This window comes from Seriola aureovittata, chromosome 18 (genome assembly GCF_021018895.1).
Source record: "Seriola aureovittata isolate HTS-2021-v1 ecotype China chromosome 18, ASM2101889v1, whole genome shotgun sequence".
NCBI lineage: Eukaryota > Metazoa > Chordata > Actinopteri > Carangiformes > Carangidae > Seriola > Seriola aureovittata.
In genome coordinates, this window is record NC_079381.1 from 17,025,767 (window position 1) to 17,041,593 (window position 15,827).

At 40.4% G+C, this 15,827-nt stretch overlaps 1 protein-coding gene across 2 annotated transcripts in view; it reads left to right on the plus strand.

Moving 5' to 3' along the window:
• The window catches only part of arhgap24 (Rho GTPase activating protein 24), a 67,353-nt gene that overhangs the window by 8,667 nt on the left and 42,859 nt on the right, over positions 1 to 15,827 (plus strand). For both annotated transcript variants that reach the window (XM_056404237.1, XM_056404238.1), the window contains exons 2-3: positions 1,860 to 2,084; positions 15,673 to 15,760. In XM_056404237.1, coding sequence (XP_056260212.1) covers positions 1,875 to 2,084; positions 15,673 to 15,760 — 298 coding nt within the window. In that variant the 5' untranslated portion in view covers positions 1,860 to 1,874. The remainder of the gene's footprint in view (positions 1 to 1,859; positions 2,085 to 15,672; positions 15,761 to 15,827) is intronic.

The window sequence follows — 15,827 nt, forward strand, 5'->3', positions numbered from 1 at the left end:
GTGTTTCGGCCTGCACATATTGTACATACAGGACATGTTTACTTGGACTGTGTGTGTGTGTGTGTGTGTGTGTGTGTGTGTGTGTGTGTGAAACCAGACAGAAGTTTAGAAATCACCACAGCAGTCCTGCTGCACTTGCTGCACCGCTGCCTGGAACACTGCTGGCCTGCATCTGGTCCACATCTGGACCTGTGGGCTGTTTGGATGTCCACCAAGCCAAGCTCCACCAGAGCCACTGATAACATGGCGAAGCATAAAGCTGACAGCAGCAGTCTCTGAGTAGTAGCATATGTCCCTGAATGATGCAGAGGTTCATTATGCTTTTGGAAACAATATGTGCAGGGGGATTGACTGCAGGTAGGTAGGTAGGTAGGTAGGTAGGTAGGTAGGTAGGTAGGTAGGTAGGTAGGTAGGTAGGTAGGTAGGTAGGTAGGTAGGTAGGTAGGTAGGTAGGTAGGTAGATAGATAGATAGATAGATAGATAGATAGATAGATAGATAGATAGATAGATAGATAGATAGATAGATAGATAGATAGATAGATAAAGAACAATAAATAGATTAGTCCTTCCTTTGGCTGAGGTGTTCTACAGCCTGATGGCAGTGGGAACAAAGGATCTCCTGAACCTCTCTGTTCTGCAGCGCAGTGAGATGAGACATTTGCTGCAGCTGTAGCTGCTTCTCTGTCCTGCCAGAATGTTGTGGAGAGGGAGGTTGGTACTGTCCATGATGGCCTCCATCTTACATTGCATGGGTCTCTACACAACAGTCCTGGCTGAGTCCAGACTCCTACCAAGCACAATCCCAGCCTTTTTTACCAGCTTGTCCAGTCTCTTTGTGTTCGTGTCGGACATGCTGCTGCCCCAGAAGACTGCAGCACAAAAAAGTACACTGGCCACCACTGACTGATAAAACATGTGCAGCATTTCACTGCAGACATCAAATTTGCGCTGTATGTATGGATGTGTGTGAAGGTTTTAGCTGCAATGAAGGACATTTGCCTGCATATGAGTATGTACTGAATAGTAAGCTTGGGGAAGCAGAGGGGATAGGGGGCAACTTACGTAGGAGAGTGACACAGGAAAAAAAAAAAAAGATAAAAGATTTGAGGTTTGGTCTGTGGTCTTGTTATCTGGCTTATGAATTCCTCCTCCCACATTTCCCTTTCTGCCACTGTCTCCTTGCAACACTCTGTTTGTTCTGTCTACCCCAAATCCTGTGATGCTTCACCACACCACAGCGAACAGGCCTGACGTTTCTGTAAAAGGGTGGATTCATCCAAACCATAAAAACAAAACAAATAAAAAATAAATTCCCATTTCTTTCCCATGTCTTCTCGGAAATAATCTTCCAATTGGGATTATGCAAAGATTCCAGCATTTTGGTGGAAAAAATAATGAAATGGACTGAATAAATCATTAAAATGAACAAACGTGTTTCTGCCACATTTTTACATGGACAGTGATATCTATTATTGTTACATTATGTGGCGGGTCATCCACTAATCAGAAGGTTGGTGGTTCAATCCCCAGCTCCTCCAGTCCACATGTTGAAGTGTCCTTGGTAAGATTTGGAACACCAAATTTGAAACCCCTGGTGTCTGCTGCATCAGTGTGTGGATGAGTATTGGAAAAGTGTAGTTCATTTATATCATGCCAATACATTTTTATGTTGGTTGAAATCTTTCAGAATATTGGGAGCTTAATATTCACTGGTCTTTTTTATGATTTCTATTCTAAATGCCCACACTGAGTTTGGAATATGTTGAAGAATGTATTTGTTTTCCTCATGTTTGGTCGACTTGGAACTTGCAGCCTGTATAAATCTAAACCTTTTCCAAACTGGTTTGTCTGTTTGCAGATCAGAGTTGCTGTAATGGACGACCAGTGTGTGTCCCACAGCAGTCCCCAGCGCAGTGGAGGTCCAGCCAGCACAGAAGTTCAGAAGCAGGCACGGCCGAATGTCATCAGGTGTGGGTGGCTCAGGAAGCAAGGAGGTTTTGTCAAGTCTTGGCACAGTCGCTGGTTTGTGCTGCGAGGGGACCAGCTCTACTATTACAAAGATGAGGAGGAGACCAAAGCCCTGGTAAGGCTGAGAACACGCAGAAGGACTAATCCCAGCTAAACTTGAAATCATGGCACACAACACACATGACCGATATCAGCACAGCACATTTAGACAGCTGTCAGCTAAATCAAAAAATCTATTTTTATCTCATCTCAGCTGTTCACGCTAACTTTCAACTTTCAGAAATCGATTATGTACCATTGGTGGAAAGCACCTAAGTACATTTACACAAGAACCATTTTGAGGTACTTGTACAGTACTTGAGTACTACAGTATCTCCATTTTATGCTCCTTTATACGACACTATATTTCAGTTACTTTAAAGATTGACATTTTAAATCAAAAACATAAGTCTATAAAAACGTACTTACTTACTTATGTTTTCATTTGTCTTTTAGCTGGTGAAGAGATTTCCTCTCTAAACCCCTCAGATGGTTTCATTTAAATAACTTTTTGAAGCACAAAGAGGAAAAATTTCACTAAAAACACCAAAGAGCAGAGAATATTCCAAAAACTAAAAACAGATCTGTGAAGCAGAATTTTTTTTTTTTTCTTTTCCTCTCTCATTAATCAGCTCACGGCCCCTCAGATTTATCTTGTGCTTAGAGGGCCCCCGAAAAGTTTGGAATAAACAACATAACTGGCTCTACCAAGATCAGCTGCTACAGTAAAATGCTGCCTACACATTGATTTATTGATGTGAAAATATTATATCACTCACTGCAATTATAAATGCAGGAATCTTACTTGTAATTGAGTATTTACTGTATACATGATGGTGTTGGTAAAAAAAAAAAAAAGAAGCTGAAACTTCTTCCTCCTTTGCCGTGATTGGCTGTATCAGCTGGTGCACTTGTTGCGAGTCAGGTGAATTGATTTGGTGTGTGAATGTTCAGAGGCACACAGAGATAGAAGAGTCATATCTGGACACACACACAGTCCTTCATCCAGTTCAGGAGTGGAGGTGAATAAATTGGTTTTTAGAATAGCTGCAATAAATGAGTATGTTAATGACCCTAAGATTCATTAAAGGCCAGGAAGTCATTTCCAGGTTGTTGACTCCTACATAGTCATCCCTTCTCTTAACATAATAAGATCAAAACACAAAGAGAAACACGGCTATCTAGGTTAAAGTCATTAACTTTAAGACAAACAGTGACAAAGACAAATATATATACATATATATACAGTATGTGTTTGTGTGTCTGTGTGTGTGTGTGTGTGTGTATTTTAGCAGATGTACACAAATACATACCAATATATGTGTAATATGTGCAGTGTGGAGACGTTATTGTAGCCCTTACATTTCCTAACAAACTTCTAATATAGCACCAGAATGAATGAAATAAAAGCACATAGTGGTAGAATCACTAATGCTAGGATTAGCTTACAATGGGGATAAAATGTTTATGTAATGGTATATAATATGTTGCTGGAGACCAGAATACATAGGGGTTGAATTTAAATAGGATAATGGAAGCATTCTACGACACTATTTATCCCACCTTCATGATTTACTTCCATGAATATAAAATTACTCTGCTGCTCTCCTGTAATGATGTTATTTTGTGCAGTTCAGACAGTCATGCCACTGAAACAGTGGACACCTGGGATCCACAGAGGAGACGCATCCCACAGACAAAGGAGGCATCCGACTCTGATTCAAATGAGTCAGGTTGTTGTTTTGACTGGTTGAGTACAAGTCAAAGTAAACTGTTGTGAGCTTGTTCTCACTGAAGCCGACACACAGAGCTATACTGAAAGCAGAGGAGACAATGAGTAATGCAGACAATAATGCCGTCTCTAACGTTACTGTAACCAGGCAGCCTCCCTCACTGAGCATGTGTAGCTGAACAAAGACGCAGCCAGGCAGACTTTGGATTCTCATTATGAATCAATATCACAGAAATGTGGAAGGCGCTGTATGTTCCTAACAGAATGTCTTTGGTGAAGTTCAACAGACTTTCTGTTCTCATTGATTTATGCTACTTCATGGTAAAGGGCTGTTCAGGGATCAGTTTGCTGGGATTGAGTGTCAGGGATTAATAGCGTTTATTGGCTTTCTTGCTGAGAGGTAGATGAGAGGATTGATACAACTCTCATATCTGTCGGTTAAATATGAAGCTACAGCGATGCTAGTTCAGCATGAAGACTGGAAGCAAGAGGAAACAGTCTGGCTCAAGGCACAAAAAATGTGCTGACCAATACATTAGGAACTGATCATTAGATACTAATTCATCAATGTCTGTTAAGAGTTCAGAGTTAATCTATTCTATCTACCTATTATCCTTTTATAGATTATCAGTTATTTTTCTGAATTGTCCCTTACTCACTCAGTAGTAACCACTCAGTTATTTAACCTGCTGTGTTTCCCTTTTGCGTTTCCAGATGCTCTGTTCTTTGTCTTCACAAAAAAAAAAAAAGATTGCACACAACCACAACCTCCTCTAATATCTATTCCACTCAAACAATATCCTCTTTTTCCATGGGAAAATACTGGAGCACAATTGAAATCTTCATTCTGCTCATCTACCCACACTTTTTCTGCCTGGCTGATTTCCCAGCAACCTCAGCTCAGCCAAACCCCCAGCCACATCAGCAGCAGAAGTCTCTGAAGGTTAAAGCACCAGACCTGAAGGTGGGCTGCTGGCCAGATACAGGGAAAGGAGATTTTCCTCACTGCTATTTCTGGGTAGCTCTGGTTCTTAAGCAGCGTATTTAAAGTTGTGTTTTAGCTCTTGGTGCTGTGATCCCGAGGGAGTGATGCAAACGCTGTGAGGAGTTCTTTATAATAATTTAGAGAAATTGACAAGAAACTTTTTAGTTTGCCTTTGAGTTATATATCCACCTATATTTGTCTACCCAGAAATATTATTAATTAACGTCCCTACAACCTCACCAACCTGAGGAGCACTCTGACTCTTCTATGTTTTGCAACTTTCCATTCTTACCCTACTTTTGAAACAAAGCCAACATAAATTTCAGATACCTAAAAGTGCTACTTCTTGCAGAGAATGGGGGAAAATTCAATAAAACTAGGTCAGGCACAGAGCAGTGCGTTCAAAGCCCTTAAATCTCCATGACCTCCAAAGCTGAGCAGCATGGAGCAGCACAAGAAACAACACCCTAACAAGATACGGTACCCAGCAGAGTTTCCATGCAGCATCCTGAAAGAACGAACACAAGAAGGGCAAAGAGAGAGACACAGCCTTGTCTGAAACTGTTCCTAGCCTTGAACGCTGACGTACAAGATCAGGGCAAAACATACACACACACAAAGACACAAAGACACGGATTCTTACTTTGCAGTGTGTGAATTAAATCTCGTGTCCTGAGCCGTTAACTACATAACGTCAGGGTGCGAAGCCATATTTAGATCAGCGATTAATTAATTCTCTCACGTACAGTGAAGTCGCCATTTGTTACCTGTCACATTAGCCTAATTGCCGCCTCCTCTATGGGAGCAGGAACATCTGCACTTCTCTGTTGCCTATGGAAACACAGACGCCGACAAAGCTCAGACTGCTTCAATGTGAAGAGTCACATTTGTAGGGAAAGGCTATTTCATAACTATTTCCCAATTTACTATTTAGTGCACATTATATACTGTTGATCACAGCAGCTTTAGTTCGTGGTTAACAGTGCTAGCATTTAATAACTTATTAACTTATTGCTATAGAGGGTTTTTTTTTTTCCTTGCACGCCGCTGCTCAGAGGAATTCTGATGTTTGAAGATAACATTATTGAAGAGGAAGCGTATTATTATACATCAGTACAGGGGACCCTGTTGTGTCCCATACAGTGGGGCCAAACCTCTCTGAGCAACGTGTGGAATCTGAGGAATGGGAGTCAGATGGAGGTGAGGGGTCACCGAAAAGCATGCGTAGGGTATGGCACGTGTGGGCTTAGAGTCAACATGCCATCTGCCTGCCCTTACTCGTCCATGGAGATGTATGCACACATAAGCATGCATGTACTCACTCACATTCTCAGATACACACACACACACACACACACACACACACACACACACACACACACACACACACACACACACACACACACACACACACATGCACTCAGATTTCATCTGGTTGAGCCATAAACAAAGGCCAAATTCATGCAGTGGGTGAAATGGAATGATTATTGTAATTTAAAACACTTAGCATTGTATCTGTATGCCAGGGAAGTAAGTGAGGTGACATTATGAATGAATGAGAGAATTGTGAATGAATACATTGAACCAATTTTGTTCTATTAAAACGTATTAAGAAATGAAAGACATATTACGATTTGATTAAGATATTACCATTCCAGCCACAACAAGACTTACAAGTTAGTTATTTAATATTCATAGTGTGAGGGGGGCTCAGACAAAATGATCTGATGAAAAGTAGTCGGCTTTAATGAGAAACTGCATGAAATCAATAATGCAACAGTGCAATAATGCACTAAAAATCCTTTGTTTCCCTGCTTGAGCTGGAAACTGTTTGACCTTGGCATTTAACAGGAGTAAATAAATGCCACTGCAGTTCTGTAATTCTGCACACTACAAGGCTGTGTACAGTCTTACTGCTGCTCTGATGAAAAATTAACACTGAACCATTCATCTGACCTCCACCGCCTTGGTAGCTCTGTAGACAGTGAGGTCACTTTTGACATTGACCAAAACAGACGACGGTTACACTTGTGACTTTTGCGGTGACATGTGATCACAGCAGAACGCAAACTTTACGTAAGGTTTGAATCCATCCACACACAATCTGACTCGCATTGTACTTGAATGTCAGAGGAATGCGGATAATAATGTGGACATTATCCAAACGCAGATGTCATTCCGAGCATGCCTCACATCACTTTCTGAATACAGATCACCACTGAAATGCAAGTTTCACATTAAAGCGCCGCATTAGGTCTGCATGCACATGTGGCTGCGTGCCATCTGATGTCACTAACTGCATCTCCACAGACATTTTCTTCAGCAGGCTCAATACATTAGAGCAGAGGAAACATTAATCATTAATGCAAGACACTTGTAGCTGTCAGTGTTCCGAGGACACGTACTAAATACAGAGACTGTTCCCATTCGATCCCTGCGTGGTGACCGCATGTCTAATAAGCTCTGTATTGATGGATGGAAAAGCCAATTAACTCTCACTGGACTTGCAACAAGTTCCTGCAAGTTCTATTTTCACTGCACTGCTTCTCTGTCTCCAATACCTCAGGTGGTAACAGGGCACTGCGATGAATTTCAGGTATGTGCAGGTGTAGTGGTATTTGTACAACTGGGAGAGCGCATTTCCCCACAAGAAGTGAGCACGCAGCTGGTTGCAGGAGCTGTGTGGAGTTTTAAATCACATCAACATTTTTCACACACAACAGCAGTTCCAGCCGGTATCCCAGAGGCAGAGACCCTGTCTGACTTAAAATACTTTCCATTGGCTACATGAATCAGCTTCTGTATTATGCCAACATTTTTAAGTCACTGTATTCTAACGAGCGCTTATTAGTCTGTGCTGGAGGTCACTGCTCTGTCAGCGACAGAAATAACCTGTCAGACAAATATGTGCATCAGCAGTATCAGTTTATGGCATATAATCCACTGCACTGTGTCCTCTCAGACTCACCAGGGAGAGGTCTGAGAGGAGAATCAGGTGTCAGAAATACACAAAAAATGTTTGTTTGTTCTTTTTTTTTCCCATGATGCCTTGCAGTTTAAAGTAGAGGAGATGACATAGCAAAATAAACACCTATTTATAGCATCGATAAATCATTTAGATATACCACAATAAAAACAATATTATAAAAGTAGGCCTTTGCTAAGAAAAAACACTTATTAATATGCTTTTATGTTGTATTTGTAACCTAGCGCGCCGCCTCCTTTGTTTCTGATGTCACGAGAGTGGTTGTTTACTAGGAAGCTTGAGTTCGACACTGTACTTGGAAGTCACTGACTGCCGATGATCATCTTCAGAGATGCAGGTAGCTGAAGTGATCTGTTGCAACCCAAGATTACCGTACCTTCTCATTCCAGATTTGTGATCTACAAATTTAGTTCATAATCGTCGTTCTGTCACCGATACATCAAAGTGATGCTTGAGACTTGGTGGAAACCCTGAAGCATATATCAGTAACATAATGCACATCATCTTGATTGGTAACAGGAAGGGACAGAACTTGAATTACCACTAAGGACACATTAAAGTAGAATATACTGCTTGTGCAAAAGGACTTGATCATGCTCTCATCTCTGTTGCAGAGGGTTTGCATGACCCATGAACAATGACTGACCATATTTATTCTTAGGGGAAGAGGGTAATGGTACATAGACACTAGCATTACAGTACTAGCGTGTTTGTTGATACATACAGGGCCTAACAGGGCACGGTCTGGAAAATGAGTTTTTATTAAAGCTATAAATCTCAGTACTTTGCAAAATGGCGTAATAAAACTGGTCTTCTATCAGCTCTACACAGATATTCCCCTTGACCAAGACAAGGTATCTTGAAAACGAATGGCCAGATTGAATTCTCTGTGGGTGTTAATACTCCCCAGAGGAAGAACTCTGGTTTTCATCATTTGTTCATGAGCTGCTCTCTCTGACAAAAATAATGTTTTTCAAACAATTATCCCACATTGTTGCAGATTTTAATGAAATTGATTTATATACTATATTTCTGGGTACCTATCATTCACCTCTGACCATGTCAGAGATATCAATATTAATATTTATGCCTTTAATTTGCTACGATTTATGTCTTTCATTATTTTGTGAAGGCCATGTATCTCAAAGCATCACTTGTATGTCGCGTCAGGAGCAGTGTGAACTCCATTCGTACGACCTATCAATGCTGTTTGAGTCGGTGTCATTCATTTGATACGGCCAAACTTAATGTCGTCATATTATCAGTTTACTGTATATCAATGTTTTATGGTAGGGTACATTTTTTTTCTTCAAGCCTCAGGGGTGTTTATCATGTGAGACTCCAGGGTACCTGCTGAGAGATGAGAGACTTTACTCATCTGCTTCTGTCTCTGTGGCTTAATAAAACAATGTGGGGACAGTCGGCTTTAATCCGTCGACACTTTATTCTTTGTGGACTGATTTTAAACACGCTGCCATTAAGGTACCCAGGGGGAGGTCACAGTCTCATTTATTATTTAACGTTTGGAAATATTGGTTACTGGACACACAACCAAACTACAATGCAAGACTATTTAATAAACAGGAATATGTCCTCTCTCTGTTCTGTGGTCGGTGCAGCTGTGCTCCAGTTTTAAAGGTGTGTCTACAAGCCAGTGACACTGGAAAATAGTTGATGAGCAGAAATATGCCTCCTGTCTGTTCTGTGGGTAGGTATTTGTATACTTTGCAAGCCAATGTAGTAATGCCTCCTGCAGCTGTGCTCTCAGGTCTAGATACTGAGAGTTCGGCTGAACAAGCTATAAACTAATTTCACAGTTAACAAGAGTCAAACTCCTTCCTTGAGTTTAAACCGTGCACATACACTTTGTGTACGTCATATCATACTTACTATATAATAAAAAACACTTTTATCCTGTTGGTACAGATTATACCACAACTTGGGAAAAGTGAGGACAGCTTGAGACTAATCACCATCAGTATAAAGTTTGAGCCACAGTATTCCCTTACGATGACACAGCGCTTTATGTCTGAACATGTTTTCTATATTATTGCCGTTAGAAGACGATAAATCCACAAGGTTTATAAAGACACTCTGACTTTAATAAGATGAGACATTACTTCCATATATATCTAACAAGGTTAAATATAGACATTCACTGCAGAGGGGAAACATTTATCAGTGAGTTACTTTGTGCATCTTGAGAGTGTGCATTGCGTGATGCTTGCCTATATGAATATATCCTTAAATATGAATGAGAGCTATTGTTGCTTGGTTACTGTGTTATGTAATATTTTGTCTTGAAGCAAGTCAAAATTTTACAGTGAGCAGTTGTGTCACACAAGGTCATTAATCATGTAATTTGATTAAATGAATTAGAGCAGCAATAGGTAGTGGAAACTGCAACTTAGACTCTGCCTCTTAAGGCATTCATTTTTTCCGCAGAGGACTGCAAACCCATCAATCTCTATTCTTTTATATTTATACGATTTCAAGATAATTGCTTTGGCATTTATAGTCTTTTAGAAAGAAAAACAGACCAATTTAGCATTTTCTTAAGAGGCTTTGCTGATGCGATATTGGTATTTTTCTTTTCTTTTCTTTTTTTTTTTAAATGAATACTGGTTTTGGCAGATGATCCTGTGTGAAACTTTATACATGAAACTCAAGTGCTTCTTGGGCAGAGATAAAAGGTTTTTTGTTTTTGCATCAGGCAGCAGCAGCAGCAGCAGCAGCAGCAGCAGTGACAGGTATTCCTACAAGAAAGTGACAGGACATTGTGTGATTTCCAGCTGCTTGCACCAAAATCACTGTAGGCTTTTTTTCCCCCCTTGTTTTAGGGATCCCGTGGCTTTTGATGGATTCACTGTGTCAAAGACACATACTTGAGACCATTTTTGTCCTTGTTGTCTGCCTCCATACTAAAGCTCTCTGTCCCAGGTTTTGTTGCACAATTCTTTGCTAGAAGGGCCGGGGTTGTACTTCTGTTTAGTGCCAGAGATTGTGTGGTTTTCATTAAGTCTTCCCACATTAAAACTTCGTCCTCTAACTGTTTTTTTTCCTCTTGAACTCAAACAGAAACTCCTAGATAGACTAAGAAGTTGGTTCAGACCATGATTCCAATATAGGTTCAAGGGTGACAGTTTCTGTCTGCCACTCCTTTTAGTATTGTCATGTCTGAATTTTCACTTCATTCGCCCACAGTTACTCCACCAACTGAATAAAATTAATGGCAAAGCCCTCCACTTTTCCACCCTATTGCCATTGACTGGCATATTAATATTTTAGTGAGTGTTATGCAGTTGCAGCTGTGGATTTACTGAGTATTTTACAATGGCTTTTGAGCATAGCGCAGCCAGTCAGAGCTGAGGACCAGAACTAGCTGTTTTATAACTGTGGAATAATGATGACATTTATTGGATTGATGGACTCAGTGGAGCGATCAGAGCAGAACAACCATGAGTAACTCTTTGGCAATTGAACAAGAAGGTCTCAAAGCTGGTACAGACAAAAATATAGACTCGGATAGAGGAAAGAATAAACACATAGACACAAAAAAAACCATTCACGCACTTAATATAATGCAGATAAGTATACCTAACATCTCCGGGTCTCCTGCTGAGTTTGACTTCCTGTGAGTGAGAGGTCACTGGAGCTGGAGAGCAGTAATTATTGGATAAAAAACCTGCTGATCAACAAGCCAAGGCTTAATGAGCGCTTAAATGATCTGCTACCAATAACTTCAGGTTAATTGACTCGAGTGCGAGCATTTATATGTTTGCAATGTGAAATCAATTTCTGCTTCACAATATATTGCATTACATTTCATTATCTTGACATGTTGCCCTGTTCTCGTCACTAATTCATCAAACCAGATCGTTAAGGTTATCTTTTAACACCTCAGACTTAATAAATACATTCTTTTTTTCTTTTTCTTTTTTTTTTTTACTTGCCTTGAACAACTGTTTTAATTCCAGAGAGTTTTTGAAGCAGCTATATTTAATATTCTTATATTAACAACAGATCACATGACTATGCTTATCTGAAAGGAGTTGCTGGTAGTGATGAATTCATAGGACTAACAGAGAATAATCACCTCTGCACTTCCCCTCAGCTCTAATGAGCGTTATACAATCCTTCAGGGTTGGCATTATATTCCAAGGCTCAGGAGTAGATTCTGAGGGAAATGAAGTCTGTCTCCCCATTGACATGTTTTCCCCTTAGTTCTGTAACAAGTTGTAACTGTTGACTTTCTCTCCAGGGTGAAAGGGAACCCAGTACATTGCAGGCACATGCTTCAATGAACTGAAGTGTTACAGTCCTTACAGTATCTTGCTTGTTTAACTACAGCTGTCAAATAAATGTGGTGGAGTAGATAGTAGAATATTTCCCCCTGATATGTAGGAGTGGAAGTATAATGGAGCATAAAATGGAAATACTAAAGTACAAGTATCTCAAGATTGTACACTGCTTAGAGTAAATGTACTTAATTAGTTTCCACCAATGCTACTTATTCCTCAGCACAAATGTATACCATTATCTAAAATTAGATAATATATGACATTTTATGTTGGTAATGAAATGCCGAGCCAACATTGGAAATGAAAGGGCGCACTATCAGCTCGCTAGCACTAGTCAGCTAAACTGTAGCTTAAGGCAAAAGTTGAAACTAGCTAACATTATTGTTCATCCATAGATACTTGACAAAGTCAAACTCGGAAACAAGCTAGATAATTAGCTACTGCTACCTACATTTACCTACAGTGTCTTGCCTTTCACCTTTAAGTGGCTGTGTCTTATTCTGACAGATTCTGCTAACTAGACTTAACTTCACTAATGAACTAGTAGACATTTGGGAAATAAGCACTTGGGCAAAGTAACAAGCAATGTTGGTAAGCATAGTGAGCCTCCTAAAGCTTTCCAATTAAACTTCAACAATTAAAAAATTACATGAATAGTTTTCAAATGCTTGTCATAAGGCAAACATGGAAAGTGTCTTGATGGATCAGCTGCAGCTCTTTGTCATATTGTTCGTGGAACAGGAACATGATTTTAATGGTATAAACTCATTCAAACAACATGTAGACATTAACAACAGATAGCCTATCATGTGCCATGGGGTACGTGCTGGTCCCACAGTATCTTCCTGTCATTTTATTGAGAAAGTCTATGTTACCTAGACAGTAAATAAAACATCCAAAGTGGAAGGAAATGATGCGAGAAACTATTGCATGGACATTTACCCAGTAACTGACGGTGTATTCAAACAAACTTGAATGAGGTAAAATATTTGGTTTATGACCATAATGAACGTCACATTCGGGTTTAACTGCTGTAGTGTGTGCAGGCTGGTCGGACAAACTTGTTTAGATGCCATTGATTTAACAGAGCTGGAGTCACAGTCAGTATTCTGGTATTTGCTTGCAGTCTGAGAAAATAACAACAAATCTGATTTCATTTGGAGCATACTGTTGGACACAGCCTCAGGAACAAACAGCCCCCCTGACAGGCTGCGCTGCTGCTTACAAGCCTGAGCCTCCTGCTGTCACTTTCCTCTGACAGATTTCTCTGAGCCTCTTATGTCCATGTGTGTGTGTGTGTGTGTGTGTATGTGTGTAACTTTCTATTTGAGAACAAAAGATAATTGCGTTGGTGTCATTACACAGTTTCCAAAAATGACCTCATCCTTGTTAACAGCAATATAAAAAAAAAATACAGAAAACACCCCAAGATAGTTTGGGTTTTTTTGCCCTGTTGGGTTGGGCCAAGCTGCCGTACTCTTTGCTGGGTAAATATTACTATGTCTGTGGTTAGGTTTGTCTGCAACAAACAATAGGCCACCAGGGGATGTCAGTATGGAAAGTGTGGAAGTGGGGTAGAGTTGGAGGAGAGGGATATCCATGCAGTTGTGGTTTTACAGTATGGAGGGACTACACAGGCTCTTCTATTCATTTTTAAGACTATATACATGAGGCACACACATGTATGAGTCTATCTCACCCACACGATTCAGTTAAGTCATCTCTTGTTTCCCTGGAATCAGTACACTGTGCATGACAAAAAGATCTGTGTTCACTGAAAAAAAAGAAAGTTCTTAAAGGTGCTTTTAATCCCAAGATACTGAAGCTAAGCAGATTCTCTTTCTGACAACCACATCAAACAAGCTTGTTCTCTCCCTCCACCCCTCCACTTTGGAGCTTGTCTTTCCCATCTTTATAACCCCCTTTCAAGCACTTCATCTGGGGCCTCAGGTAGGGTTTCCACTTCCTGGTTGTCACAGTTATGGCTCATTAAAGGGCCCTCTCTCTCAGCAGGAAGGAAACTGAATGCCTCTCAGATCTTGTTCATGTGTGTGGGTCCTGAACACCGATGCTGTCACCGATGCACATCTTGTCTTCGTTAGCATTAACCCCGATAGAGGTCAGTCTAATGACTGTCACATGCTGCGGTGTGTCACTAAGGTCCGAGTTGTTAATCAAGTGAAAAGTCATTGTTTGATTGTATAAGCGGCAAACCTGCAGCTGGTTATGTTGTAATCCTTATTTTATAGTCACTCTAATTAAAAGAAGGTGAGGTATTTGCTAAGTAAGTGAAGTGTGGTTATATGTGAAGATTATTAAACTACACAGTAATTATGCACCAGTTCATTTAACTACATTTCATTCTCACAGGATTGACACATGCAAGAATTTGGTTATTTACTTGATGAGACCAAACTAGGATCCAACTAAAGATTATTTGCATTATCGATCCGCCTGAAGTTTGGCCCATGAAATGTTGAAAAATGGCCATCACAGTTTGCCAAAGCCCAAATGGACATATTCAAATGACTTATTATCCAACCCACCCAAACATATTTCATTTACAATCACAGAAGTCTAAGAAAACCACCAGACAGGCTATTCACATTTGAGTTAAGTGTTGCCACTTGTGCTTAATAAAATGAGCGATTAAACTATTGCTTTGTAATCAGAAATTCCTGCTTAAATTTTCTGTCAATTGTTAGAACATGATTTACCTACTTGTGCCTCTAAAAAGTCCAAGCATCTCAGATTTAAAGTACAGCTGCTTTCCACCACTGCTGTCACTAATGAGACCCACAAAGACTCATAACTATCTGCAGACACACGCTGTGAACCTCCTGTGTCCGGCAGTATTAGAGGCACAGCTTAATCATTGGTTATGGTATCTCTGGTCCAGTCAATGGCAGATATACTGTGTCAGCCTCTGACGATGCGACACTGGCACTCTGTGACAACTACACCCACAAATCTGCCCCGCAGCACATCTACCAGACAGTGAGTCTCGACAGTAAGGTTGCTATGAGGTTGACTCTGGAAAAAGATGCTGATGCCCCTGCTATTTAAAGCAGAGGATCTCTAGCCTTTAGTGTCACACAGATGATGTATCATTGTGGACAGAGCCGAGCCGGAGAGACGGGGATCCTCTATAATGCTCCACTTTGCCACATTTTATAACAACTCAGCTCCATCACCCGGGCACATCCCTGGGGACCGATACACCAGCTTCTTGGGCCGGCAGAGATGCTGATACATATGACAATGCAAAATCCAAACATGTCAGTGTTTTAAGCATATTTCTCCCACGATAACGCCAGAGAGATGAATGCTGCTGAGCTTGTGAAGTGCTGCGGTTACAAGAGAACAGCTGAATATGTTGTGCAGTCTGCACACAGTAGAGTAAATTAAATAATATTAAAAAAGTCTTGTGATATTTTAAAAAAGAAACGTCAAAAAATCTTTTGTGACAACACAAAGAATCTGTACCATACATTAAGTATTTTGATCTATCTATACAGCATAAATACTCCTTACAACACCATTTACTAACATAACCACATTTACCAACCGAAAGGCAGCCAGTAAGTCAACATGTAGTCCTTAATACTCTGTGTGGATTTAACTATTGCTGCTGATCAGCCTCTTCTTTATTTTCCACAGGGAGCCATTTCTTTACCTGGAAACAAAGTTTCAGAGCATCCAACCAACGGCGATGAAGGGGGAAAATTTCTTTTCGAGGTCATTCCAGGTAGGAGAGGACAAAGGCAATTTAGTCAGTAACTGAGGGCAGAATGATGACAGCAATGCTGACTGGG